At 49.2% G+C, this 23,792-nt stretch overlaps 11 protein-coding genes across 11 annotated transcripts; 5 read left to right on the plus strand and 6 right to left on the minus strand.

Annotated features, from left to right (window-relative positions):
* Positions 1-247: 247 nt before the first annotated feature.
* N7457_001210 (2,4,5-trihydroxytoluene oxygenase) lies at positions 248-1,327 on the plus strand (the record flags this gene model as incomplete). The annotated part of the gene is made up of 1 exon (XM_057172256.1): positions 248-1,327. One exon carries the CDS (start codon positions 248-250, stop codon positions 1,325-1,327), a length of 1,080 nt encoding a protein of 359 aa, XP_057036159.1.
* Positions 1,328-1,675: 348 nt separating this feature from the next.
* N7457_001211 (NAD(P)/FAD-dependent oxidoreductase) lies at positions 1,676-2,851 on the minus strand (the record flags this gene model as incomplete). The annotated part of the gene is made up of 1 exon (XM_057172257.1): positions 1,676-2,851. The coding sequence occupies one exon, from the start codon at positions 2,849-2,851 to the stop codon at positions 1,676-1,678; it is 1,176 nt and encodes a 391-aa protein (XP_057036160.1).
* A 589-nt stretch (positions 2,852-3,440) lies between these two features.
* N7457_001212 (FAD-dependent oxidoreductase) lies at positions 3,441-4,830 on the plus strand (the record flags this gene model as incomplete). The annotated part of the gene is made up of 2 exons (XM_057172258.1): positions 3,441-3,742; positions 3,801-4,830. 2 exons carry the CDS (start codon positions 3,441-3,443, stop codon positions 4,828-4,830), a joined length of 1,332 nt encoding a protein of 443 aa, XP_057036161.1.
* A 1,066-nt stretch (positions 4,831-5,896) lies between these two features.
* On the plus strand, positions 5,897-6,862 carry N7457_001213 (SDR family oxidoreductase; the record flags this gene model as incomplete). Its single annotated transcript, XM_057172259.1, has 3 exons — positions 5,897-6,388; positions 6,440-6,727; positions 6,782-6,862. 3 exons carry the CDS (start codon positions 5,897-5,899, stop codon positions 6,860-6,862), a joined length of 861 nt encoding a protein of 286 aa, XP_057036162.1.
* A 618-nt stretch (positions 6,863-7,480) lies between these two features.
* Positions 7,481-11,633, minus strand: N7457_001214 (uncharacterized protein; the record flags this gene model as incomplete). Its single annotated transcript, XM_057172260.1, has 6 exons — positions 7,481-7,945; positions 8,000-8,140; positions 8,455-9,217; positions 9,273-10,951; positions 11,007-11,319; positions 11,377-11,633. 6 exons carry the CDS (start codon positions 11,631-11,633, stop codon positions 7,481-7,483), a joined length of 3,618 nt encoding a protein of 1,205 aa, XP_057036163.1.
* Positions 11,634-12,890: 1,257 nt separating this feature from the next.
* On the plus strand, positions 12,891-14,617 carry N7457_001215 (Amino acid/polyamine transporter I; the record flags this gene model as incomplete). The annotated part of the gene is made up of 2 exons (XM_057172261.1): positions 12,891-14,438; positions 14,501-14,617. 2 exons carry the CDS (start codon positions 12,891-12,893, stop codon positions 14,615-14,617), a joined length of 1,665 nt encoding a protein of 554 aa, XP_057036164.1.
* A 116-nt stretch (positions 14,618-14,733) lies between these two features.
* Positions 14,734-15,825, minus strand: N7457_001216 (homocysteine S-methyltransferase family protein; the record flags this gene model as incomplete). The annotated part of the gene is made up of 2 exons (XM_057172262.1): positions 14,734-14,874; positions 14,950-15,825. 2 exons carry the CDS (start codon positions 15,823-15,825, stop codon positions 14,734-14,736), a joined length of 1,017 nt encoding a protein of 338 aa, XP_057036165.1.
* Positions 15,826-16,621: 796 nt separating this feature from the next.
* Positions 16,622-17,818, minus strand: N7457_001217 (glycosyltransferase family 69 protein; the record flags this gene model as incomplete). The annotated part of the gene is made up of 2 exons (XM_057172263.1): positions 16,622-16,930; positions 16,991-17,818. 2 exons carry the CDS (start codon positions 17,816-17,818, stop codon positions 16,622-16,624), a joined length of 1,137 nt encoding a protein of 378 aa, XP_057036166.1.
* A 161-nt stretch (positions 17,819-17,979) lies between these two features.
* N7457_001218 (uncharacterized protein) lies at positions 17,980-18,743 on the minus strand (the record flags this gene model as incomplete). Its single annotated transcript, XM_057172264.1, has 2 exons — positions 17,980-18,508; positions 18,577-18,743. The coding sequence occupies 2 exons, from the start codon at positions 18,741-18,743 to the stop codon at positions 17,980-17,982; spliced, it is 696 nt and encodes a 231-aa protein (XP_057036167.1).
* A 2,566-nt stretch (positions 18,744-21,309) lies between these two features.
* On the plus strand, positions 21,310-21,967 carry N7457_001219 (uncharacterized protein; the record flags this gene model as incomplete). Its single annotated transcript, XM_057172265.1, has 2 exons — positions 21,310-21,327; positions 21,413-21,967. 2 exons carry the CDS (start codon positions 21,310-21,312, stop codon positions 21,965-21,967), a joined length of 573 nt encoding a protein of 190 aa, XP_057036168.1.
* Positions 21,968-22,492: 525 nt separating this feature from the next.
* N7457_001220 (uncharacterized protein) lies at positions 22,493-23,109 on the minus strand (the record flags this gene model as incomplete). The annotated part of the gene is made up of 2 exons (XM_057172266.1): positions 22,493-22,990; positions 23,050-23,109. The coding sequence occupies 2 exons, from the start codon at positions 23,107-23,109 to the stop codon at positions 22,493-22,495; spliced, it is 558 nt and encodes a 185-aa protein (XP_057036169.1).
* Positions 23,110-23,792: the final 683 nt, after the last annotated feature.

The following is a 23,792-nucleotide window of genomic DNA, read 5'->3' on the forward strand; positions in this document are numbered from 1 at the left end:
TCCTCCGATAAGTTTTGGCATGGATCTTCCAAGTGTCCGTTAGAGAGGACCGAGCCATAGTAAAAAAACAGATCCGGTAATCTCACTCAATTCTATACACAAAGACAATTCCGCTGGATTTATAAAGAGATGATGTATCACTCCGCAAAAGGTGGAGCTACTTTTTCAATCCCCATTCACTCGTTACTACCTGCCCATTCCTGCAACTCCAACCACACACCAGAGTCCAAGGAAAGGGAAAGTAAGAATGTCTCTTTGGGTGCTTGACGTGATTGCCCTTCTCCCCAAGAAATGGCAGGAATGGATACTCCCACCATCGACCATCCCAACCGTTCAAAATGATCCGTCCAAGGTTCAGCTAAGCCGCATTGCGCATGTATACTTCGAGCACGGCGACCTGGAAGCGTTTGATAAGTTCGCTAAAGACTTTGGCTTCATCGAAGCAGAGCGCAAAGGGAACATCATCTACTACCGCGGTTATGGCAGAGACCCCTACGTCTATGTGGCTTCTCAGAGCTCTACACGGAGATCTCGATTCATGGGAGCTGCCTACATCGTAATAGATGAAGAAAACTTCAACAAAGCTGCAAAGCTACCGGGAGCCACACGCAAATCATTGGACGATGCTCCCGGTGGCGGCGAAATGATCACATTTGCGCGCCCCAATGGAACATACTTGTATGTGATATACGGTCAGACTGAGCGCAAGGTGGATGGACCAGATCTACCATCGGCCACACACGAATTCCAGGGACCATTCAATACGCCGTTTGAAAAGCCCCGCAAAGGGCAGTTCCAGAGATATCGCGATGGCCCTGCTCTGGTGCACAAGCTCGGCCACTACGGATATGTGTGCAAGGAGTTCGAAACAGAATTGGAGTTCTACACTGGAAACTTCAATTTCGTCCACTCCGACATCCTCAATATCCCGCAGTTCTCTCCGATGGATGTTATGACGTTCATGCATCTCGACCTGGGCGAGGAGTTTACGGATCACCATACGTTCTTTTTGCAACGCGCTTCGCCGACGGTTCGGGAAACATTCGTTCATCACACTTCGTTTGAAGTGGCCGATTTTGATACGCAGTTGATGGGACACCGCTATCTTGCAAACAAGGGATGGAAAAGTGTCTGGGGAGTGGGACGGCATATCCTGGGAAGTCAGATCTTTGATTACTGGTATGACACCTCTAAGTTCAAGATTGAACATTATGCCGATGGCGATGTGGTGAATCAGGAGAATCCAACACGCAGAGAGCCACTTGGCCCGTTGTCTGTTTGGGGTCCTGATTTGCCGAAGGACTTTGGAGATAACAAAGCTGGCTAATAGTGGGATTCCTTTTCAGTCAGGAATGTCATTCATCTTATTGCGAATTGCCAAAGTCACGTACATCCACGGAGTTCAAGTCAGAATCTTGATAGATCTGTAGATTCATTATCCAAGTGGTTGGGAATTCTATATTCGTATCGTTCTATCTGACAAACATGTATTTCCTAAATGTTGGATTAGACTCGCTCTATAATATCTGTTGGACATGAAGAAGGAACCCACCGTAGCCAATGCAATAAAACAAAGTCAAACATGAACAGTCTGTCCAGAATTTATTGGATGACCACCTCAGTCGAACGCGAAGAACGTAGAATTCTGTCTATTCAACCCAATATCTGAACATCACTACATTTTGCCTCGCAGAAACTTTGGCGCCTCATAAGTCAAGAAATCATTGCCCTTGAAGAACCAAACAAGACAACCCCAGAGTGTCCATCCACCGATATGCCCTGTCCCCGTCGACCGTCCCACAGGGACAACCATCATCCTCTTCTGAGTTTCAGAGGAGTATGTAGTACGGTCAACATCCTTCGCAATACTTGCAACAATATTAGATGCAACGGTCGCACCTTGAAGCGAGACTCTGGAGAGGAGTCGATAAGGATGACAGGTAACATCGCCGACTGCGTAGGTGTCACTTCGACTAATTCCGTCTTCTACAACCCTGAGATTTTCGTCCACGTTAACCCAGCCATCTTGGTTCAACAAACTTGCTGGGATAAAATCACTGTTCGGAATAACCCCTGTTGTAGAGATATATTCGTCCGCGGAGATCGTCCGACCGGTTGTCATTGTCACCGTCCATTTCTTCGTGTCGGGATTTTGTTGCACATGGTCGACCGTGATATTTTTCAAAATCTCAACAGCCTTGCGTCGTAGGAGAGATTCAGCGGTTTTTTGCACAGTTTCCGTTGCGCCTTCCAATAACAAGCCGGTCTTCGAGACCAGAGTGATGATCTTTTTTGAGCCTGGTGCTTCCGCCAGTTCACCGGCCAGCTCGACTCCCAGCGGGCCCGCACCGCCGATTATAACACTCGTGGCTGTTTGGAGTTTCTTCTGCGCTTCGGCAATGGCTTTCCTGGTGTCTTCGAATGCGGTCGTCTTGAAAGGAAGCTTCAGACTGGCTTGTCCAAGTGTAGCTGGTGTTGTGCTACCAGATGCAATGACCAGATAGTCAAATGCGACCGAAATAACATTGTCTTTTGTGGAGGAGTTTGCCTTTGTCGCAACTAGTACCGACTTCTTTGAATAATCGATTTTGGTGACAAGTCCCTTGACAAAAGTTAAAGAGTCTTTAGGATATTCGTTGAAGGTGTCACGGATGCCAAGGAGATATTTGCTCGAGGGTAAGCTCTCCGGCTTGACGAGGAATCGAGGTGCTGCGATGTTGAAGTAATATTCATCGAATGGGTTGATCAAGGTTATCGATACCTCGGGGGCCTGTCGCAGTAGTTTGTGACTGACTGCTAGACCTGCATGGGAGGCTCCAATGACCACCACGGAAACACGCTTAGAGGACATTATGCGCGAAGAAGTTTGTTTGTTGGGTTATCAAAAAAAGGATAGCAAGCCCCGTGGGATGGATGATGACTCTAGCTGATATTCTAATATGTTTTCACGCTTGAGAAACCGCGGCTTCACAGCTACGCTGTTAGGTAGGCCCATGGATTCGCTTCCAGAATAAAACCTTTGAAAAAACAGTGCCTCGGTTCAAGATTCAACTTTGAGACGATCGTGGTGGTCCCAGAGCGGAGCTATCTGGCGGAGGAACTTCCGGAGGAACCTCTTCGGAGAATCCCACTTTCTTTCTTCAAAGGGGGTTTGGCAGTGGACTTGTCTGACGGTGACAGGCCCCTGGCTCAATATGGCTCAACAACAAATACAATGGCACTTACACATGAGATTATGTGTTCTATGGTTTGAATAACATTTCAATGACTGGGTTCCGCTTTCATATAAAACTATCCAGCGTCCCTCGCCTCACAATATAGGTGTACCAGACGACTGCAAAGAAGGGTTTACTGCATACAAAGTACCAAACTACCGCTTCACCCTATTTTTTGAACAATTGATCTGATACATTGAAAGCTTCCGAGTCGATAAAAGCGCGATGACTAGCCAGAAGGACTCGTTCAAAGTCATAGTTATCGGGGGAGGCCCGGTGGGACTCACAGCTGCTCACGCTCTCCACCTGGCTGGCATTGACTTCGTAGTCCTTGAGCGAAGACCTGCCATTGTGGAAGATCAAGGCGCAAGTCTCATTGTCCATCCCCACACCTTACGGGTTCTGGATCAGATTGGGGTCCTAGAGGACTTGCTACCTCGAGGTGCCGAGCTGCGTCATCATCTGTCGTTCACTGCCGAAGGGCACGTATTCAAGGAGGGTACCCAGTATACCAAAATACGCGAGAAGTGAGTCCAGGCCTCACATCACTATTAGTTCCTTCGTATGCATTCTGACAGATATCAGTCATGGTCATGGACCGGTTGCCTTCCATCGAGCTGAAGTGGTTGCGGCTACGTACAACTGTCTCCCACCTGCTGCGAAAGAGAAGGTCTTAACAGACAAGAAGCTAGTCGCCATTGAGATGAAGCCGGACGGAGTCATAGTGACCTGTGAGGACGGCAGCACGTTTGAGGGGTCAATCGTGATCGGTGCCGACGGCGTCTACAGTAAGACTCGCCAGTTGATGCGCAAGCAAGCCCTCCAGACAAATCCCACACAGTCCTGGGACCCTGAGCAGCCTTACACGTCAACTTATCAGCTTCTATACGGCTCCTTCCCGTCACCATCTCCGTCAGGCTTCGGGTATGATATCCAGTCAAAGGACAAAGCTATCATGTACTTTAGCAGTCCGGACCGGGCATGGTTCTTCTTATATAAGAGACTACCAAAACCCACACGAGAGCGCATGGATTATACCGACAAAGACGTTGAGGCAGTTGCCCAGGAGTTCATGGATTTCCCCCTAACAAGAAGCGTGAAGGTGAAGGATGTCTGGCCACGAATGCAAGGTGCGGGTCTGACGAATCTGGGCGAGGGAATCGTGCAACATTGGAGCCTGGGAAGGACTGTGCTCGTGGGTGATGCATGCCATAAGATGACCACGCATCTAGGACTTGGATACAACAACGGTATTCAAGATATAGTGATACTCTGCAACATGCTTCGGAAGGTCGTCAACGCAGCACCTAATGGGAACCCAAGCGCTCATGTCCTCACTGAGACTTTTGAAAAGTACCAAGCGGTTCGAATGGGGCCCGAATGTTCGCTCAAGGGTGATGTTTGGAAATCTGGGTTTGAGACCCGAATGCACGCTTGGCACAATCGGTGGTACTATCTTCTCTCCCGATATCTCGCTATTCCTCCCTGGACGGAGGGCCTGGTCATGCGGTACATTATGGGGCCTGAGTTCCGCAAGGGCCAGGTTTTGGATTATGTTTCAAAGGAAGAGCAGATGAAAGGTGCGATCAGCTGGTTGTATCCAATGAAGCTGTAGGATGGGCAGCTGGTGGTCAATTTTCGAAGCGAGTCGTGTATATATACAATTTGAATTGTGATTTCAAACCGGAGTGAATGCGTATGTAGTAAAAGTCCATCTTGGGTAGTTGATTAGGGCTCATTTAGTCACGAGAAAGGCGGACAAGATCACATTGAGATACGGAGATGGTTTCAGAAGTCCTCTCAAATCATGTCACGTTTTGCTCCCTCTCCAGGTGTATTAAGCAACAAAGGTTCCCCCCAAATAATCATGACAAGGAAGATAATGGCCTCATCGATGATAGGCTACGTTGAATGTTTTGGCTATTCAAATTATTGATTGCGATCTCGAACACAATCAACGTTTCCAGCCCTTCCCAGTTCATGAAAACTTTGGCGCTTCGGCACTCAAGTGACCCGCAGAATGAATGAGATGAGTGTCTATCGAGGCGGATGAAAGACAACCAAATAGGAGACTACGGATCTAGACCATCATGATCTGCCGTCTACCTCGGGTTTTCCCCATGTCAAGCGGAGGATATCTTTACGGAGTACAGCAAGCTACAGGGGGCAATGAACATTGAGGGTGTGGGGAAGCGGGGGAGTGGCGGCTTGTTTCAAGGATTCACCTGTCGGAGGATCTCCAGTGCATTCCTCCATTATTTGACATATTGGTCGCCCGGAGTAACTAGGTACTCTTGGCTGTGATACTTGGGAGTATTGGCATCATAATTAACTGGGATAATCCACTATAGAACAACCTCGGGAATGTCAACTATTTGCGTGCGACTGGAACCCCATGCAACGCTCATGGCTGTTGATTTGGCTTGTCAATTCCGTTGTCATTTTGCCGAGTCAAGCCTTTTCCCGAGATATCTCTTGGTTAACGCCTGGTAACTGAGGTTTCTGTACAGGGAAACAAGTCATTTATCGATTGTGGGCTTATAAATGCCCCTGTTTTGTCAATTTGATAAATCATCGGTTTCGCTTTCCCCCTTCAATTTCCCTCGCCCCTCTGAGAGCAGGAGCAGTCTAGCAATATTAGAAGCCAGTTGCTATTCTATTATATCTTCCTCATATAGAAAATGGCTTCTTTCGCACTCATCACGGGCTGCAGCGGCGGGATCGGCAAACAGCTCGCGATCGCATTTGCAGAGAGGGGAGTCACAGTCCTCGCCACAGCACGGCGCACCGAGTCCCTCAACGAGCTAACAAGCAAGTACGACAATATCGAAGCTTTTGCGCTTGACCTCGACAATCTAGCAAACATCAACAAGCTTAAGGATGCTGTATCCAAGCGCACGGGTGGCCGCTTAGACTTCCTCGTCAACAATGCAGGGACACACTACGCATCGACAGCGGTGGATCTAGAGATAGAAGAGGTCGTCAAGCTGTTTGGTGTCAATCTTTTCGCTGTCATGCGACTTTGTCAGGATTTCGTGCCGCTTCTTCGTCGCTCGCCCCGTGGACGAATTGTACAGATTGGAAGTGTGACGCGGGATATACCTGTGGTATGGCAAGGGCCGTATAATGCGTCCAAGGCTGCTCTGAGTCAATACTCCAAGACACTTCGACTAGTGAGTACATCCTGTTTTATTGGATTCTGGGTTGATCTAATATGTGACTAGGAGATGAAACCATTCGGTATTGAGGTGATCGAGATTGTGACTGGGTTCGTGCAGAGCAACATCCTTCACCACGGACTGTACGCTCCAGACACGTCTCTCTACCTTCCAATCAAGAGTGTTGTTGAGGATGTCAAGTACAAAGGCAATAGCAATGGCATGCCGCCAGAGGCTTATGCTAAGTCTATTGTCGCAAAGTTGGTCCGGCCGCGAGTCAGCCCCGAAATATGGGAAGGGGCTCTAGCACGCTCTATCCGCTTGCTTGTTATGCTTTTACCATTATCGCTACTGGTACGTCATTCTGTCATGCTATCATGAGGCTATTCTCAGAACTAACATACACAGAACTGGATCTTCTACCGGAAGTTCAAACTCGACCTTGTCAAAGCTCGAGTTAACACTCAAGACCGGGCTAATGTGAAATGATACAAGACCTTTGCCTTTGGACGTGGGTAGCCTACATATAGTCATGCTTGGGATGTAAATAGCTTGTGAATCTACCACACATCCAAGCCTAAAGATGTTGAGAAAAGCATATAATCAGAAGGTTTACGTACCGAGTGTTAGGAATATATACCTCCACGAAACCATACGACCATGCCGATCATTGATGCATACTGTCCACTAGCCAACAAGAAGTATAGGACTATTCAAAGGAAACCAATTCCAATAAACTTCGCCCCCACGCTTGAAGATCCACAGTCTAATATATCTTTTCTGACTCACTCAGCTTCGCGTGGGATGGACCCATTCCCATTCTGTAGCCGCTTACAAATCCTCAGGGGGCGTGCAAAATTTATCGGCTACTGACGCCTCCTCTGTCAACAGGTGGAGGAACTGCATATTTCATATTGGACCTAACGTGGCTAGATTCCAACACTTCCCTAGGCATCAATCTTGGCTGCGCGTAGAACGACGCGCGCGATCTTGCTTTCTCGACTGAGCTGCACCCGTTGAGCGATCGATGATTATCAAATATTATTATAAGTGTATTTTATATCTAGATGAGGCACATAAGCCAATCTAATCCGCGGATATCCTAACTCAAACAGGATTCTTAGGCTTATCCTCCCCCGGGACATCAACCGCAGCTGGCGGAGGCACAGCCGGTTTCGGTGGATTAGGCGCGATCCAAAACACAGGATATCTCCGCTGTAAATTATTGAACAGAAGCGCGCAAGCCAAGAGCATGGTAGACGAAAGCAGAATCACAGGCAAGAAATACCAAGACAGCTGCCAGATTTCCTCACTAGTTGCAGGGAGCAGAGCAGTCGCACCAGCAGGCGGGTGGGTGGTACCGGTCAATTGCATGACGACAATTGCAATCGCCGTTGAGAGCGAAGCGGCGAGCCAGCGCAGGGACTCGAAGCGCGTTTCGTCGGGCATGAGGCTGAATAGCTTGGTGATACAGATGCCAATTAAGGCACTGAAGAAGTGGCCGAATACTAGAGCGCGTGGTTGGGCGAGAGGGCTTTCAATTGCACCGAAGACAAGGACTGCGGATGCGCCCTTTTGGAATGTTGGTTAGTGTGGGGATATTTTGTGAGCAAGGAGTTTACTTACATAGGATGCAACTATACCTGGCACATTGCGTGCTGTGAAATAGTCCGAGTAGTGGAAGATGGCTTGCACGACTGATAGACCGCAGAATGAGGTTATGAAGGACCATAGGGCGACTTGGTATGTAGGGAGTGGTTTGACGCCCTCTGGGCGATAGCCAAGCCAGTGGCTAACCCACCGCGGGAGACGGCTGAGACGCGTGGGGGCCATGAGGTGAGAAAAGAGATCGCGTTAGAAATCTAGGTTGAGGAATATGGAGAACATCAGAGAGAAGAAAACAAAATACTGAACTGTACACAGGGGCGCTAAAATGACTCGGTGGTGGGGGGAAAGAAAAATTGGAGAAAATAGGCCGTGCGGAGAAATGTGAGGGGATCCAATTTTTATGACAAATCGCTATATGAGCAATTACTAGAACATGGATTGCGTTGCAGCTCTATACATTCGGACTCTTATACATATTGCTCGTGCACCAGATCACGGCTGACAATGTGTGACTCACCCAATGTGCCCTTCATAACTAGCACCAGGTCATCCACCGTAGCCAAGAACTTGAGGTATGCGCTGATCGCCACGCAGAACCGGCGATAGTTCTCGTCGCGGATCAAGTCCTTGCTCAGGATGATATCAACCTGGTGCAACTGCCAGAATTCATGGCAACGGTTGAGCAGTGGTGTTGGCAGCACCTCGGGCAGAGGATCGCCCGTCTTGAGTGATTGTTCGACAACGGCAAGAACAGCCATAACGTCGCCGATGTTGTGGTGATTGAGAAGACCGACTTTACGAGCCATGCGGGCCTGTAGATGCTCGGGCAAAGAAGCAGAAAGATAAAGGAGGCGAGCGAGGTTCTGGTTGAGTTCTTGACACAGCGCTTGCACCTGGCCGAGACGGTCGCTGTCAAAAGGTGAGCTGGAGAATTCAAAGCGTAGCAGTGCGATCGGTCCGTCCAGGTCCATGAGCGTCTCAGCGAGGTTAAGCGCCAGCTTCTCGGCTGCCAGGCCTTCTTCGCGCCCCTGTCCCCAACAGGACAGGAGAAGGGCGTAGTGGTCCGATAATGAGCGAATGACATTCGAGAGAGACTTGCAGATGTGTCGTGATGCGGAAGGTGGCCGCGGGAACAGCTGGACTATCAGGGCGGCTGCGGATCCAATGAGGACAAGTACAAGTCGTCGCCAGAAGACACTATATCCCCATCCGGGATTGCCGTAAGTTGGGATGTGTCTGCAATATGTGTCAGTCATGTTGCTTTCCGCAGTGTAATGCAATTTGTACTTACGTATCTTCGAAGCTGTAACCAACGACCAGAATGCAGGTCGCGCCAGCCATGATCGTAGCTTGAAGCATAGCAGGAGAAGCGAAGAGACGTCCCCACATAAGAAGAATGATGACAACAGCCATGATCGCAGCAAGACCGTAAGGGTTACCCGGACCACGGCCTGAACCAATATACCACGCAACCAAGCCGAGAAGTCCACCAACAATGGTACCAGCAGCTCGAGAAAGGAGGGAGAAAGTAAAGTCAGCCATGTATATGACCAGTGTCGTCTGTCCCATGATGAGGGCCCACAGTCCTTTCTCACGGTAATAGAAGCCCGCCGTGGCAGGAATTGCAGCAGGGATAGAGAGTGCGATGGTGACAGCCACCATGCGCATTGCATAAAGTCCCTCTGCGTTAATGAACCAATGATAAGTGCCGATGATGGCACGCCCAAAGCCACTCCGTCGGTTAGCACGATATCCCCTGCTGATATTTAAATGTTGTTGTGCCGCTTTGGACTGTTTCTCTGCGACATCAGGGTCGACGGTTGAGATATTGGCCGCAGTGACAGGACCCAAGGCTTTCTTTCGACCTACCCAGTTCACTGCATACCGCAAGCCTTTGGGTAACCACAGATGGATCTTCTGGCGTTCTCCCAGGAGAGCGACGAGCTGTCCCAAAACTCGCTCCCACGAGTCAGCAACACCGAGAACCTGCTCCTCAAAGACCATTCCAACGGTGATGCCTTGAACCCTGCTCAGGGCATCACCGTCGAGGGACTTGAGCACGCCTTTCTCGTCAAATATATCCGCGTGAGTCTCAATCAAACGTTCGGTTGTTTCTGTTGCGAACGATGCACGCAAAGCTTGAAGATTCTGTAGCGCGGATTGACTGCGCTCGTGCAACCCATTGAGACTTTCCTGAGACAAACGACCAATCCAACGTTGATTCACCGCGTGCAAGGACTCCTCAATAATAGCAGCAGCCTCCTGACACGCCGGGAGGATCGCTTTGCTAGACTCGCGCAATACCTCGATCGTTTCGGCTCGCATAGACTCATGTTCTGGGCTTCGAAGTGCTTGAACCAAGTTAGCACTATCCATCAGCTGGCGCATGCCAACCTCGCGCGGGTGTGCCTTCTCATCCACATCAGAGTCCGAATTTCGATTGAGAATAAGCTGTTCTAGTTTTTCCAACTTCTCTTTTCCTCCAATGCGGGCGATTTGAACTTCCAACAAGGACAAGCTACTCACCAAAGCCTGGCGAAGTGGCTTCTTCAAGCTCTTGACGTCGTCAGCACCCCACCAACCGACTGAGAAGTCCAACGGTAAAAATCCGATGGACGGCACCATGTCTCTGTAAGCAGCAATACATTTGACTTTGATCTTGTGCAGCTCTGGTAGAGTCAAGTCCTGGCCTTTGAGGAGGCTGTTCTCCGTTGCGTCCAGAGTTCCTCTGAGTAGCTGCACCAGTCCCTCCATTTCCGCAACCACAACATGAGAGGTAGATCGAGGGAAGAAGATAAAATGAGACACTAGGCCCAGTCCAATTCCAATGGCTGCCGGTTCGAGCAAAACCTTAGGAATCGTTCCATTGAAAGTTGGAAGCAACGGTCCAATAGTCAGGGTGACATCGACGATGATAGTTGCGAACATCTGAACCAGAATGAATTTCGGGTTCGCTGCCCGGACGCGAGCCTGCGGAAAAGGGTTATTATATCAATGATAATGCTCGGGACAGGATAGTTCTCACCATGAGATAGATGAACAGATTAATTAGACAATAATAGACAGCCGTTACACGAGCGTCAAGCATCCAACCGTCGTAAACTAAGACCTGCTGGACAGCTGGCAAGCTCTGGCCAGTGGCATTGGCTTGATTGTAGGCCGCCTGTCCTAGGGCTTGAAGCTTGGCCTCGGTTTCAGCCGCCGGTCTAGCTGCCATAGCCGCCTTCATGGCGATGACACCCCAGGCCCAGCCCAAACCCATACCAATGATGAGGGTAAGGGTTGCTAGCAGGAAAAAAAAAACAATGCCGGTTGGAGGCACCATAAAGAGGATCAGGCTGATCACAGAATATGTTAGTGATTGATACCGAAAAGAGATATATAGATGCGCTCACGTTGCAAAAAAAGTCGCAGTGCCAATGATATTTAGAGTCGGGTTAATGAAGATCAAGATCGCTGCTATCCACGCAGCGAGCGAGCATCGAAACAACACTTTCAGATCACGGGCGTTGAAGTGATCCAACCATTCTGGGAGCTTCCTCCCGGCCTTGGGAGCCGGGGTTACGTTTGCGGGTGCGGGAGGCCCCTCCGCGTTGGAGATAAGCAGAGAAACATCCTGAAACTCTCGTCGTGAAGATTCCATTTCTGTCATTTCGACATGGAACAAGGTAAGCGAATGAGTTTATGAGGACCAGGGAAGAGTCGACAGGGATAAATAGTCCGAGGCATTCTTGATTAAAGGGGAAGAGAATCGAGGAGCTGATTAAGATTCGGGGAAACCCTACACGAAAACGACCGATCGGCACTATTGAAATGGTTATTTGATTTGTTGATCGCCTTTCACAAAAACATGACTTTTGTGTCATGATCAACATCTGGCTTGCCCTATTGTTCTAGAGCGGCATATTAACTGCCCAGGGGCTGCATAATCCTTATGCTAGAGCGTTAGGCCCCTTCTGCGAAAGGCAGCTGAAAACTTGGCACTTGGCAGCCCGTGGCCGCGGGAATTGTGTCTCAATCCCACTCCTGGCTTTAGGCAGCCGGCTTCAGTACGGAGTATAAAACACCCAATTTGGGTTCTGACACTATTGATTGTTTGTGTCCGATCGCATGTGGATCTAGAGATATGTCAGGCCATGGCCAAGGGACCTAGAATCTCTATTATTAGTGGTTCGTCTGGATCAGACCTGAAGAAGCCTCGGAACATCATGGCCCACTTCATTTAATTAGAGTGTTTATGCATGGCACAACAAAACGGCCGAATACATAAATTCAAAACAGGTTATGACCTGATTATCCCGGTCCTGGTGTCGGTTGCCGTCATTTGTTTGGATCAATCATCCGGGCAATTGCTCCCTCAAAAATCACAAGCAAAGCCTGACGTTTCACCCCGGAATTCTCGATGCAAACATGTGTTTGCACCAAATGCCTGAGGCACCACATGCTGCCCAATCTCTCAGGCGCCGAAACAAAAGCTTAGCCTCCGATTTGATTGCCGCACGTGGCGACCTTCCAGATATGTATGCATGTACTCCGTATACGGACACCGTCCAGTTTTCCTCCGAGGAAAACCCAATCGGCTGCCCAGGTTGCTCCTCGGGCAGATTAAACCAAGCCCTGGATCTCCATAAAAACAAACAAAATGATTTGTTCTTCGGCGCGATCACGGCGAAGAAGAAAAAGTGAGTCAATCGCCTCCCATAAAGTGGAGAGAAGCCGAATTCCGAGCGAGATAACCCAAGGAACCTCTTCGCTGTGGAGAAAAAAAATCGGCGAGGACGGAAGTCTCAATGTTGTCCTGGGGCGCGATTTCATATTTCTGCTTTTTAGAAAAACCAAGCAGCTGCCATCCCCAACGCTGTCATTTCCTTTCGATCTCCGGGGTATATTTTATGGGCCAGACTAGGGCATGATCGGCACGATCCGCGACAAAATGGCCAAATGGGGCTTTAACGACGACAAAGTCCAGCCCGCTGCTGGTGCAGACATTGAAGCATACGATGTGAACCCCAAGGCGGAGTTTGAGCTCAATGTCGGTGGCCGTGCAGCTTTGCAGCGACGCCTGCGCAATTACCAGGTCACCATGATTGGTTTCTGCAGTGGTATTGGTACCGGTCTGTTCGTCGGAACGGGCTCTGCTTATGCCAAAGCTGGTCCTGCCGGTTTGCTCCTCGCGTATATCATCGTGGGAGGCGTTTTATGGTGTGTTATGCAGAGTATCGCCGAACTCGCAACCCTCTTCCCAACTGCTGGATCTTTCCCTCATTGGGCAACTCGGTTTATCGATCCGGCTGTCGGTTTCTCGCTCGCAATTTCATACGGATACTGTTACACCATCGCTATCGCCTCGGAAGTATCGGCAGCCGCAGTCATTGTTTCATACTGGACGGATTTAACGCCTGCTGTGGTGATCAGTGTGGGGTTGGTGCTTATTCTGGCCATCAACCTGATGAGTGTGCGATTCTATGGTGAAACCGAGGTCTTTGGAGGTGCCGTCAAGGTTCTCTGCTTCCTTGGCCTTGTTGTTGTCTCCATCGTCATTACTGCAGGAGGCGCACCACGCGGCGACGCTATCGGCTTCCGTTACTGGAATAATCCTGGACCATGGACGAACTATAACGGCATCACAGGTCCAACGGGCCACTTCCTCGGCTTTCTGTCATCCTTCGTCAACGCCTCATTCAGCTTCATTGGAGTTGAGACTGTCGTCATCACGGCATCTGAGTCCGTTGACCCGCATCGTGCTATTCCCAAGGCCGCGCGCCGGGTGACCTACCGCATTGGCTTCTTCTACGTTCTCGGTGCCATTCTCATTGGCATCATCGTGGATCCAAGATCCCCAGGCCTCGTTTCCGGCGACAACAACGCCAACAGCTCACCATTCGTCATTGCGATTACCAACGCTGGCATCAACGCTCTGCCGTCCATTGTTAATGCATGCATTCTAATCGCCGCCTGGTCTGCGGGTAACTCATACTGCTGGGTCGGATCGCGCATGATTGTCGCCATGACCACAGACCACCAGCTGCCACAGATCTTCGGACGCGTGAACAAGCATGGTGTGCCATACGTGGCTGTCGTTACCGCCTGGCTGTTTGGACCCCTGGCATACCTGAGTCTCGGTAGCGGCGGTGCATCGCAGGCTTTCAGCTGGCTTCTGAACCTGAGCACTGTCGCTGGTTTGATTGCTTGGGCAACCCTCTGTTTCTGCTATATTCGCTTCCATGCCGCAATGAAGAAGCAAAATGTTAGCCGAGACACCCTCCCATGGAAGGCACCTTTTCAACCTTATGCCGCATGGGTGGGCTTTGTCGGCTCGACTATCATTACTCTAGTTGCAGGTTTCCCCGTCTTCTTGAAGGGCAACTGGAATACGTCCGACTTTGTCGCGTCGTATATCGGTATCCCCATCTTCATCTTCCCCATAATTTGCTGGAAACTCTGGCATCGTACCAAGGTTAGTTTTCACTATCCTTTTCTTTCCACGCGCAGATTCACTAACGTTTTTAATATTTGCAGTTTGAGCGTGCCGCCAATATCGACCTTTGGTCAGGCCGTCTTCAAGACGGGGAAATTATGCCCGTTACAAACCCGCATAACAACGCGTGGACAAAGTTCACCGACTGGCTTTTCTGAATGATTTCTTGATTTTTACACATTTGCATGCCATGCTGGCTATTCAACATTAGCGATCCACAATATCCCACACAGTTTTGATCTCAAGTACAAACATTATTCTATAATCAATTTACTCAACTTTTTTTGAACTTTAGTCCAAGTTTCTTGATATCATGATAGGAAGCCTTGCAACATCCACCCACAAGGAATGAAGTGAAGGGCCCTTTTGCGTAGGCTTCATCAACCACTTGTGCCAATTGGTCCTCCCAAGGACGCTAGATCGCATGTTAGCATAACCATCGCTTCCAAGCTTCCCACCTACGTAGTTAACCATCCGACACTGTACTCACATCGTCACTCAACCCGCCATCCACTTTCTCCCAAATCTGAGTCGTAGTATTGTAAACCTCCCCATTCGTCCCATCAGGATACAAAACCAAGTTCGGAACCAAAGATATCTGCCCGGCCTCAACAGCCCCATCAACAGCCCGACCAAACAAATCCACCAGCCCAGCAAGTTTATGCATCTTAGTGCAATTAATCCCAATCCCCCAAGGAATCTCACCCCCCTCCAACGGCCCAACAGCAGCCTCCACAGCCCGCTCCACAGAACTCCCATCCGGCAGCTCATCCCCCTCCGGAAAAACACAAGCAATCCAAAACGGCACCCCAAACCCGGAATCCCGAATCGCCCTCCGAACAGCCCTCACCTCATCAACCCTCGGCACCGTCTCAAACGCCACATACCGCAACCGCGAAACAAGCCCCTCCGCAGCAAACATCCGCAATCGATCCAAATGCCAAGCATACAACGCCTCCTCAGAATCATGCTCGGCATCATACGCCCCGCTATACTCCTGCCCGGGGATCATACACGCCCCGTACGGACCAAGACTGAGCGCAATGCCCGCGCTATTCGCTTTAGCTTGCTCGGCGATGTCGACTGCGCGCCGGAGATAAGGCCCCATTGCGCTGCGCGGAATCCCGTCAGGGAAAGAGGCGGTTTTTGTCCGCGCGAACCCTTCGGCGGAGACTTGGTAGGTGGCTGTTAGGAGGATGTCGACTCCTGCGTTGCCGAAGTCTTGTTGGCATGCTTGCAGCGTTGTTGGGTCGCTGACTAGCAGGTGGGAGGCCCAGAGTGGGGTTGTTTTTGAGTCGAATTTTATGTTGTACAGATCGTCCAGGGAGGTGCCGAGGCCTCCATCCAGGATCTGGACTTTTGCCATTATGTGTATTTGGGGGGGTTGGGGGGTGTTATGGAGGGGAAGTGGGGAGTTTGTTGTTCAGGTCGTTGACACAGTTCTCTATGCGTATCCGTATGGGGGCGGACGCTTTTTGGGCAGTTACATAATCGGGCTTTATTTTGGCCGGCATCGGGGCATCAAAGTTCATTTGGTCGGAGGTTGAAAGGAGAAGTTAAGATACGTCGTTTTGTAGGTTTGTGCCGCGTGAAGCGATTTTCGGAGTGTTCATAAGACACCGATATCAGGTCTACGAGGTATCGTTTCTTGTTTCCTACATGCAGGTATATAATTTGTTTAGTTATGAAAAGAGAAGTGTTCATTTTAAACACCATGGTGCAGACATCATCAATATAGATCCGAAATATTATATATAGACAATGCGAGGGTGGTAAAATTTTATACATGCATCCATCCATATCGATGGAGGATTTGCATCTCATTGATAATGCAAAGCTCCCCACGTTCTTCATTCACAGTACTCAGAGCTCTCCACTTATCTACTCGTCTTCGAACCACTGTTTCTTTCAACCAGGAAGTAATCCCCAAGCGGCGCAGTCGATTGACCCATAGACCTTGCAGGATCCGTCTCGCAGACAGCCAATTCACCATTGGATGAACTGCAGAGTACGCGACCCCATTATATCCAACCCGAACCAAAGGGTTCAGGTAGGCACCCTTTTCCGCTGACATTGGATTGTCCACATGTATCAGACAGCACTCAGAGCCTTCGAGATGATATTTTGCTAGTGAATCGGAGATACCTCGGAAGAGGAGCGGTTCATTGGCGATGAATGGGCTTGCAGGCATTGCCACTAGAGAAAGTCAGATTTTGCAACGCTGATACAGAACAGATAGCCATACCCATGCCGTTCCAACAGCTAGTTACTGGGACGGGTGCCATGTTCTTCATTGCGTGTCGAGATACCGCAGAACTAAAATACGGCCATGTCTGCATGATAGGTTCGTGGCCCTGAATATCCCGCAGAGCGAATGTGTCATAGTAATCCGGAGGCTTGGAGAAATCCAATGAACAAGCAGCACCGTATTCGCCGTGATTAGTATCCAAAAGCTCGAAGACATCACTTGGCTAATCAAGAAAATAATGCGTTAAAATTCCGATCAAGCTCAACATAGGCTTGCAACGAACCGTAAAGACAACATCATTTAGAAACAAGATCTTATCAAAAGTAATCCCCTTCCGAGCAAGATCACGAAGAGGCAGCAAGCTCAAATTCCGTATTCGAGCTAGATAAGGCACCCGCCTGAGTTCTTTGTTTCCACTGGGGGTCTGAATCCAACCATCGCCTTGAGCCGGCGCAGCAATCTCATCTTCATGTGTCACCGGCGAAAGTGTGATATTCCGCGGCACCTGCATCCGCTCAAGCTCCCAATCCAGTTCCGTCAATGCGCCTTTTGTATTATCGTAGCTCCCGCTCTCGAAAATGCTGATAAACACATTGTCGGGACCAAGCTTCGAGACCAGCTCGAGAACCGCTTTATTCCAGTGACTGCGCAGGATAAGCTCGTTGTTCCAATGTACACTTGCGATGTATATCCGTTCCTGCTTTTGTGGTCGGTCTTTGGGTATCGAGTGTTCTACCTCATACACCCGACGCTGAATGAGGTGCAGTTCGGCTAAAGTCCATATAATACTTAGTATGATGAGGGCTCGAGCGATGCGGTACCGGAGGCCTCGTCGAGAAGTGGATAATAGCGTCATGGGAGGTGGCGGTGCAGGCGGGTTTGGTGTCAATTTGAGGCCGATCCAGAGGCGCGCAGTGGGATCTTCCGAACATGATGCAACATAGGTCTGGGAAAACCCCCGGTTAGAGGAGATTACTCCGTAGACATTGCTAGGAAAGACATCTAGGCAATCAAGGGAGCGATATACACCCAAGGTTGCATACTTCTCGATGGGGAAATACCAATGATCATCGGTTAACGGAGAGTAAAAATTATCGGCCCGATCGGCCATCAAGTGACTACTTTGAGACTTGATTTTGCATATGCGATTGGTCGCATACGGGAGAGTATAGAAGTAGGTAAGTGTCTATAAGTTCATGCACAGTAAGAAGACAACAAGGGCAAAAATAATATACAAGGGATGAGACCCGCAGTATCCAGGACCAAGTCCCCTTAACCCAAGAAATGCAAAAGTGCCGTCGCGGCAATCGCAATGCCGGCTATTCTGCTAAACCCGGCATGACTCCGACTAGCTGCGCCCGTCTCAGTCGCAGCGGGACTTGATACCGTGGTAGTAACTCCATCCCCCACCCACGGCTGCCCAGGAAGCGTATCCGAGCTCTTGCCGATCTCCGCCGCACTAAGAAGCTTGTTCTCCAACAGAGCGCAGTCGATCCGGTCATCGCTCTCGGGTATACTGTTCGTGACAGAGATCGGTAGATCGAAAACTGTGTAATAGTCCGTATCATTCCAGCGGAAGGATTGGTGCATGGAGATGTTGTATGCTCCCCGTGCGGAGTCTTTTGAACCCGCGCCGTCTCCCACGAGGCAGTCAGGCCAGATCCAATTCACATGTTTGACAGTGGATGAGGGTTCCAAGTCCAAGACGGGGCCGACATAGCTTGTGTTGGATGAGGGTTTTGTGCCGTTTGAGATGGTGAAGTTGTGGGACAGCGAGTCAGAGGTTAGGAAGAGTGTGATGCTGTGGAAGCGGGTGTCTGCGTCGGGTTCAGTCGATGCCGGCCATGGTAGTTTGCCATTGCCAGACACGTCAATTGCGACTTGTAGGTTGTCTGCGTAAAAGGGATTAGTGAGGAGGTCGTTGGAGCTTGGCGCATTGACTTGCCTCCTCCGAGGGGCGTGTTGGGCTGCGGGGCATCGACAATTGCCAGTCCCGGCGTGAAGATTTGGCCGTTAACGAGAGTGAAGTTGACCATTTCTGCTTAATTTGTTACTTATGATTTGAACCGGTATTTGTTTCACAAAAAATGTCAATTGTGCAGCCATGTCCTTTTTATTGTTCGATGCCAAGGGGGCTCATTTCCGGAAACTCCGCCGTTGTCCTTAGCGCATTGGGACTAATCTTATTTCTTGGGATTATTGGTCTATCCATAAGCCTTAGTGCTCCTTTTGTGCCAAATGTCTGATTATTCGAAATTGGTGTTGTGCAGGGTCAATAGGGGCACAGGGGACATTTAGGCTGTAGCAATCTACTCCGTACTCCGTGATTCCATGTTCGATTGAACGAAGCAATTCCGTGCTAATCTCTTCTGACGTTGGATTACGGTTCCAAGGTTGGTCCCTATTTCATTTTTAACTTGCCGCGGGTGCATCGCCACAATGTCAAGTTTGTCAATCATTGGTTCGTCCAGGGAAGTGAATCTCTTATGCGGGGGGAGCTCGATGTGGGTGGGCAGGGAGAATTCTCCGATTCCCTGAAGCATTCGATGTTCCACGAGTGTTATTCGTTGATCTGAAGACTCTCGAAGAGCATCGCGCAAGAAAGTCGCATTTCCACGGGGTACTTGCGTGGAGTAGTGTCCTCATTGGGACCCGTGCAATTTTCAGCTTGGGAGCTGTTGCTTGCCGATTCTGCGCATGGGCCTTTGTCAGAAACCTCACTGGGATTTCAGACTCAGATCTCATCGAAGTTTCAGAGGAATCCATGGATGACTCGAGCTTATCATTAAGACTCCCTCCGTTTTCACGTTTTTTGACTCGGTCTATAATGTCTAGAAAGGATGAGTTGGCCATCGCCAATCTCCGACTGTCCAAAAGACCGCATCAAGAGGAATCGAAGAGGTTTTTACTTGGTTTCCGTTTTTGTGCCAACAGTTGCATGAGAATTGCAACACATCAAGTTTTTCACCCGTGGAGGAACTGCGCAGCGGTCAGGGGAGTCACCAGGTGATCATCACCGAACAAAACATAGCATCATGTTTTGGGTAATTTGATAGAAGGGCTTCATCGGGGAAGTCTAGTGCCCGTGAGGACCTGCGGATATTCGCTCAAAATAGATAGATCTATCGTTGAGTTGGCGAGATCATCAAGGAAGGGGTTCGAGTGTAGTGTCGACATTTTCAGAGAGTTTCACGCTTAATGGGTATGTGTGACTTTATTCGCTTGTAGCAAGTAAATAGAAAAGAACACCCTTGCTTGAGAAACCCAGTGTGCACCGCGCAAACTTTCGCAGAACCTCAATTGTACCAGGAGCACTAGAAGTGATTGGGGCAAGCTCAACAGGATCATTTTGGACGTACAGCTAGCGGGTGACGGAGATGCTTTTCGATTGGCAGTGTAGCGTGGTTTTGTTGGGGTGACCGGAGCAGAGGGCCCGGTGGTTGAAGTATCCGGGCCTAGATATGTGGACGGGGAATGGTAACCGAAAGAGATTCAGGCTCTCAGCAGGGTCGAGTGTTGACAAAATGTGTGGTGGGCTGTATCCTTGGACTCCTGTCAATTTGAAGAGGAAGGAAGGAGGTAGATAGTGAATAGGGGAAGAGAATAAGAAAGAACCAAGCAACCATGTAGGGCTCTAGGTACATGTAGACACTATAGGTACACCTACAAGATTAGTTCCTTCTATGCAAGATGTTAGAAAGATTCCTCTGCACTATATTTGTAGGAATTTTGGTGGACTAGGAGTTTCCATGGCTTCTCTTGGACTCTCGCTTTTCGCATATTTCCCTATATACTGTTTAGGACTATAAAAAGTCGCCATTGCTGCATCCTCCTCCTCCTTGGCTTCTTTCTTCACCGTAAAACTGCATCTTCCTTTCACTCGCCTAAAAATGGAGAACCCACATAGCTAAGCGCTTTGGAGTTGGTTTTCGATGACTTTACTTCACTTCCTGCTTCTTTGACGGGCACTCGCCTTTTCCTTCGCACCTTGGTAACTTATCTACCAGCATCTAGCTAGCTACCTGTCAATCTACGCCCGCTACTTCTCATTTCAGTTCGCTGCGTTCAATAAGTTTATGCATTCTACCATTGTTCAGGCGACAATGGTGCCAATCTCTTTATAAAAGGCCATGTTGACCAGAATACCAGCGAGATCAAGTTTGCAAAGCCTTTGAGACTAACGGTTCGGTCGTCCAGAGCCCTCTTAAGAGATAACTCTCGCTCTTACGTTCGGATTCGAAATGCCTGGTCCGATTGACCCCCCAAGGTCCCGCATTTGAGCTCATTTATGAAGAATGATCTCTTCAGTCTTAGATTACATTGAAATGACCCGATGCAAACCCCCCTCTCTTGATCATATGAGTTCATCGCCGCAATTTTGGAAGTTCCACAGATACCTGGCTATAAATGATTTCTTCTTGCTCACTTTCCCTTTACCCTCCATCTACAACTTGATCGACCCTCCGGTTGCCTGACGCCAAAGGGTATATGCGCTACTCTTGTGAGTTTTCTTTCAAGTGACATCTGAGTTTTCCTTCACATCTTGTCAACAAACATGCTAGGTTGCAGTCCTATCGACTGACCTCACTCTTCTTCTCATACATGCTAATTAAGATCAGTGTACAAAGTACTGACCAACAAACTCACGGATACCGAATCGGCGCTTACTCGACAAGGAATCGAGAACGAACGCACCCGCTCCTAGCCAGCGGTTCTTCAGGCCAAATTGGCCGACGCCGACCAGCAGAGGAACCCGATCCGCTCTATTGATCTGCACGAAGTTGCAGCGATCAATCGGGTCAATCACCGCCGAGGCACCCAGATCGAACAGCAATTCGAGATCCTCGAGATGCGCTTGCAGGAACTTGCTGATGATCTGGACAATGCCAAAGGCAAGTCTACCGCCCTCGAGAGTCTGAAGAAGAGACTCTCTGAGGAATGCAATGACTGGTTCCAACTGCGCCAAGCAGTGAATGCTTCCGAGTTCAACAGGCGCCAACAGCAAGTGCGCTTCGCCGATGGCCAGAGCTTCCTTCAAGAGCTCATGCGCAAATTGCCAAAGATGCACAGCAACACTATGCAGGGCACAACAGGATGCCAGGTTTCTACTGCTAGTGCACTAATCAATAACCCAGTCAGCAACTCCCTCTATGGCGCCTACAGGTTGCGACCTTGCGCCTCAGAAACTCGACAACCGCGTGAGAACCAGCAACGCCCCGAACCCGTACAATTCCAAGAACAGCAGACTCGTTCGCTTTGACATGTTCAAAGCTGTTTTGCAATCATAGCTTCACTCATCATCAAATTCCTATGTACTCAGTCTCTTTGGGTGATCAGGGTATCTAGCATACATAGTATATCCTTTTCTCGACAAGTCTATCAATTCGGGCTTCTCTGTCCCAAGGTGTCTTTTGTAAGAGTAAACTTAAGTTTGAATCCTAATTTTGATACCCAGATTCATTTCTGAATACCATTTGGCATTGGCCGGGATCGCAAGCCCAAACATACTTATCGTAAAAGGTTCAATATGCATGGTTATGCAGCTACTACGCAGATCCCTCTCGGGAAGGTCAATTGAGAGTTCACATACGACTCCATTCCTAGATTGTTTTCCTTAAGGTATGCAGGAAAATATGCGCAGGAGACAAGAGCAGAACAAAAAGGTATCAAGGACTCAAAACATTAGGCGCATTCTTCAAAGACTTAGTAGCCTAGAGGCATTTGGTAGAAAATAGGCATGGAGAGACAACCGGTGTCATGACCACGCAAAAAAGAGGGACAGGCATTATCTCTTATCCCCCCAAAGGCCAACAATGCCAATAGAAAGCGCAATACCGGACAACCAAGTGCGTGCTCGGTGGAGCCGGCGCTCCCGGTCCATCTCGCGCTGGAAGATCTCGCCGTTCAAATCATCCTCGGCCTCGACAACGACAACATCTTCATCCTTCTTTGCGTTGGAGTCCCGGGTCAGACACATGGGGGAAACGTCGCGGATCATAGAGCATGCCCAGTTCTTGAAGCCGAGGTGACGATTGAACAAGAAGTCCACACCGTGGGCACCGACGATGGAGAACGCGCAGAGCCAGACCATGTATGGGTGTCTACGGCGCGGGGATGAGAGGCACCATGCGAAACAGAAGCAAGTGTTGGTCAGGAAAGTTAGGCGCAGGGCATATCGGCGCGATAGGCGCTTCACCTCGTTAAGGGATCGAGCGGCGGTAGTAGCTGTTGGGAGGAGCTGGAGAGCTGGAATTGTGATCGCGGATGTAGAGTAGGAGAGGCCCTTTAGAGTTAAGAACGCTTGTTAGCATCAACTGATTTGATTGCGCGCGGTTGACCTACTGTAAGCAGACCGAGAGAGACAGTGCCAACAAACTTGCTGACGCTGATTGGGCAGGCCATATTGTCGCACAAAACGCTGGTCACTTGTTTCAGGATTGTGTTGGTACAAGACAGAGAGTCTGAGATTTGTCTGAGCCGAGGGTTCGAATAACAAACTTGAAAGCAAACAGACGATGGTTATTTTTGGTGACGTCGCGGGCCCGCCCGCGGACTAGCCAATCAGCGGGCGGGTGTTCTTCATCGTGTTGACGGGCTTCCAACGCTGTTCCTTTTATAAATGATGATGTCCGTTTAAATAGAAAATCGTGGACAATTTATTTTAGTGCGATTGTGGATTCCTTTTTTCTTCATGCCATCGTCGATGCTAACAACTCCCTCAGCTGCCTTTGCATGAGCTGAGTATGTGCAATTATGGGGGTTACATGTAGAACTTGGGCGTTATTTAGAGCCATGGACAGTGTATGGGTCATATTCTTACTGCTTTTCATCAAATGGGACTATATTGGAGTAAATTTCCATGCTCAACCTTGTTAGGCGCTTCAGACTCCCAACTATATATAGTTATACTCATGATCACCACATACAGGTTGCCCATGATCTAGAGGCTCTTTAGACATCCAATATGTTATAATGATACATGTATTATGTGCTAGCTAGGTGTTGAGATATGAGATTACGACATTCTCATAGCCTCAACATATACACCTAACACTTTGGTATGTATAGACCTGAAGATGGCGCGG

Source organism: Penicillium paradoxum (assembly GCF_028828445.1).
Source record: "Penicillium paradoxum strain IBT 22861 chromosome Unknown utg000002l_segment0_segment0, whole genome shotgun sequence".
Classification (NCBI taxonomy): domain Eukaryota; kingdom Fungi; phylum Ascomycota; class Eurotiomycetes; order Eurotiales; family Aspergillaceae; genus Penicillium; species Penicillium paradoxum.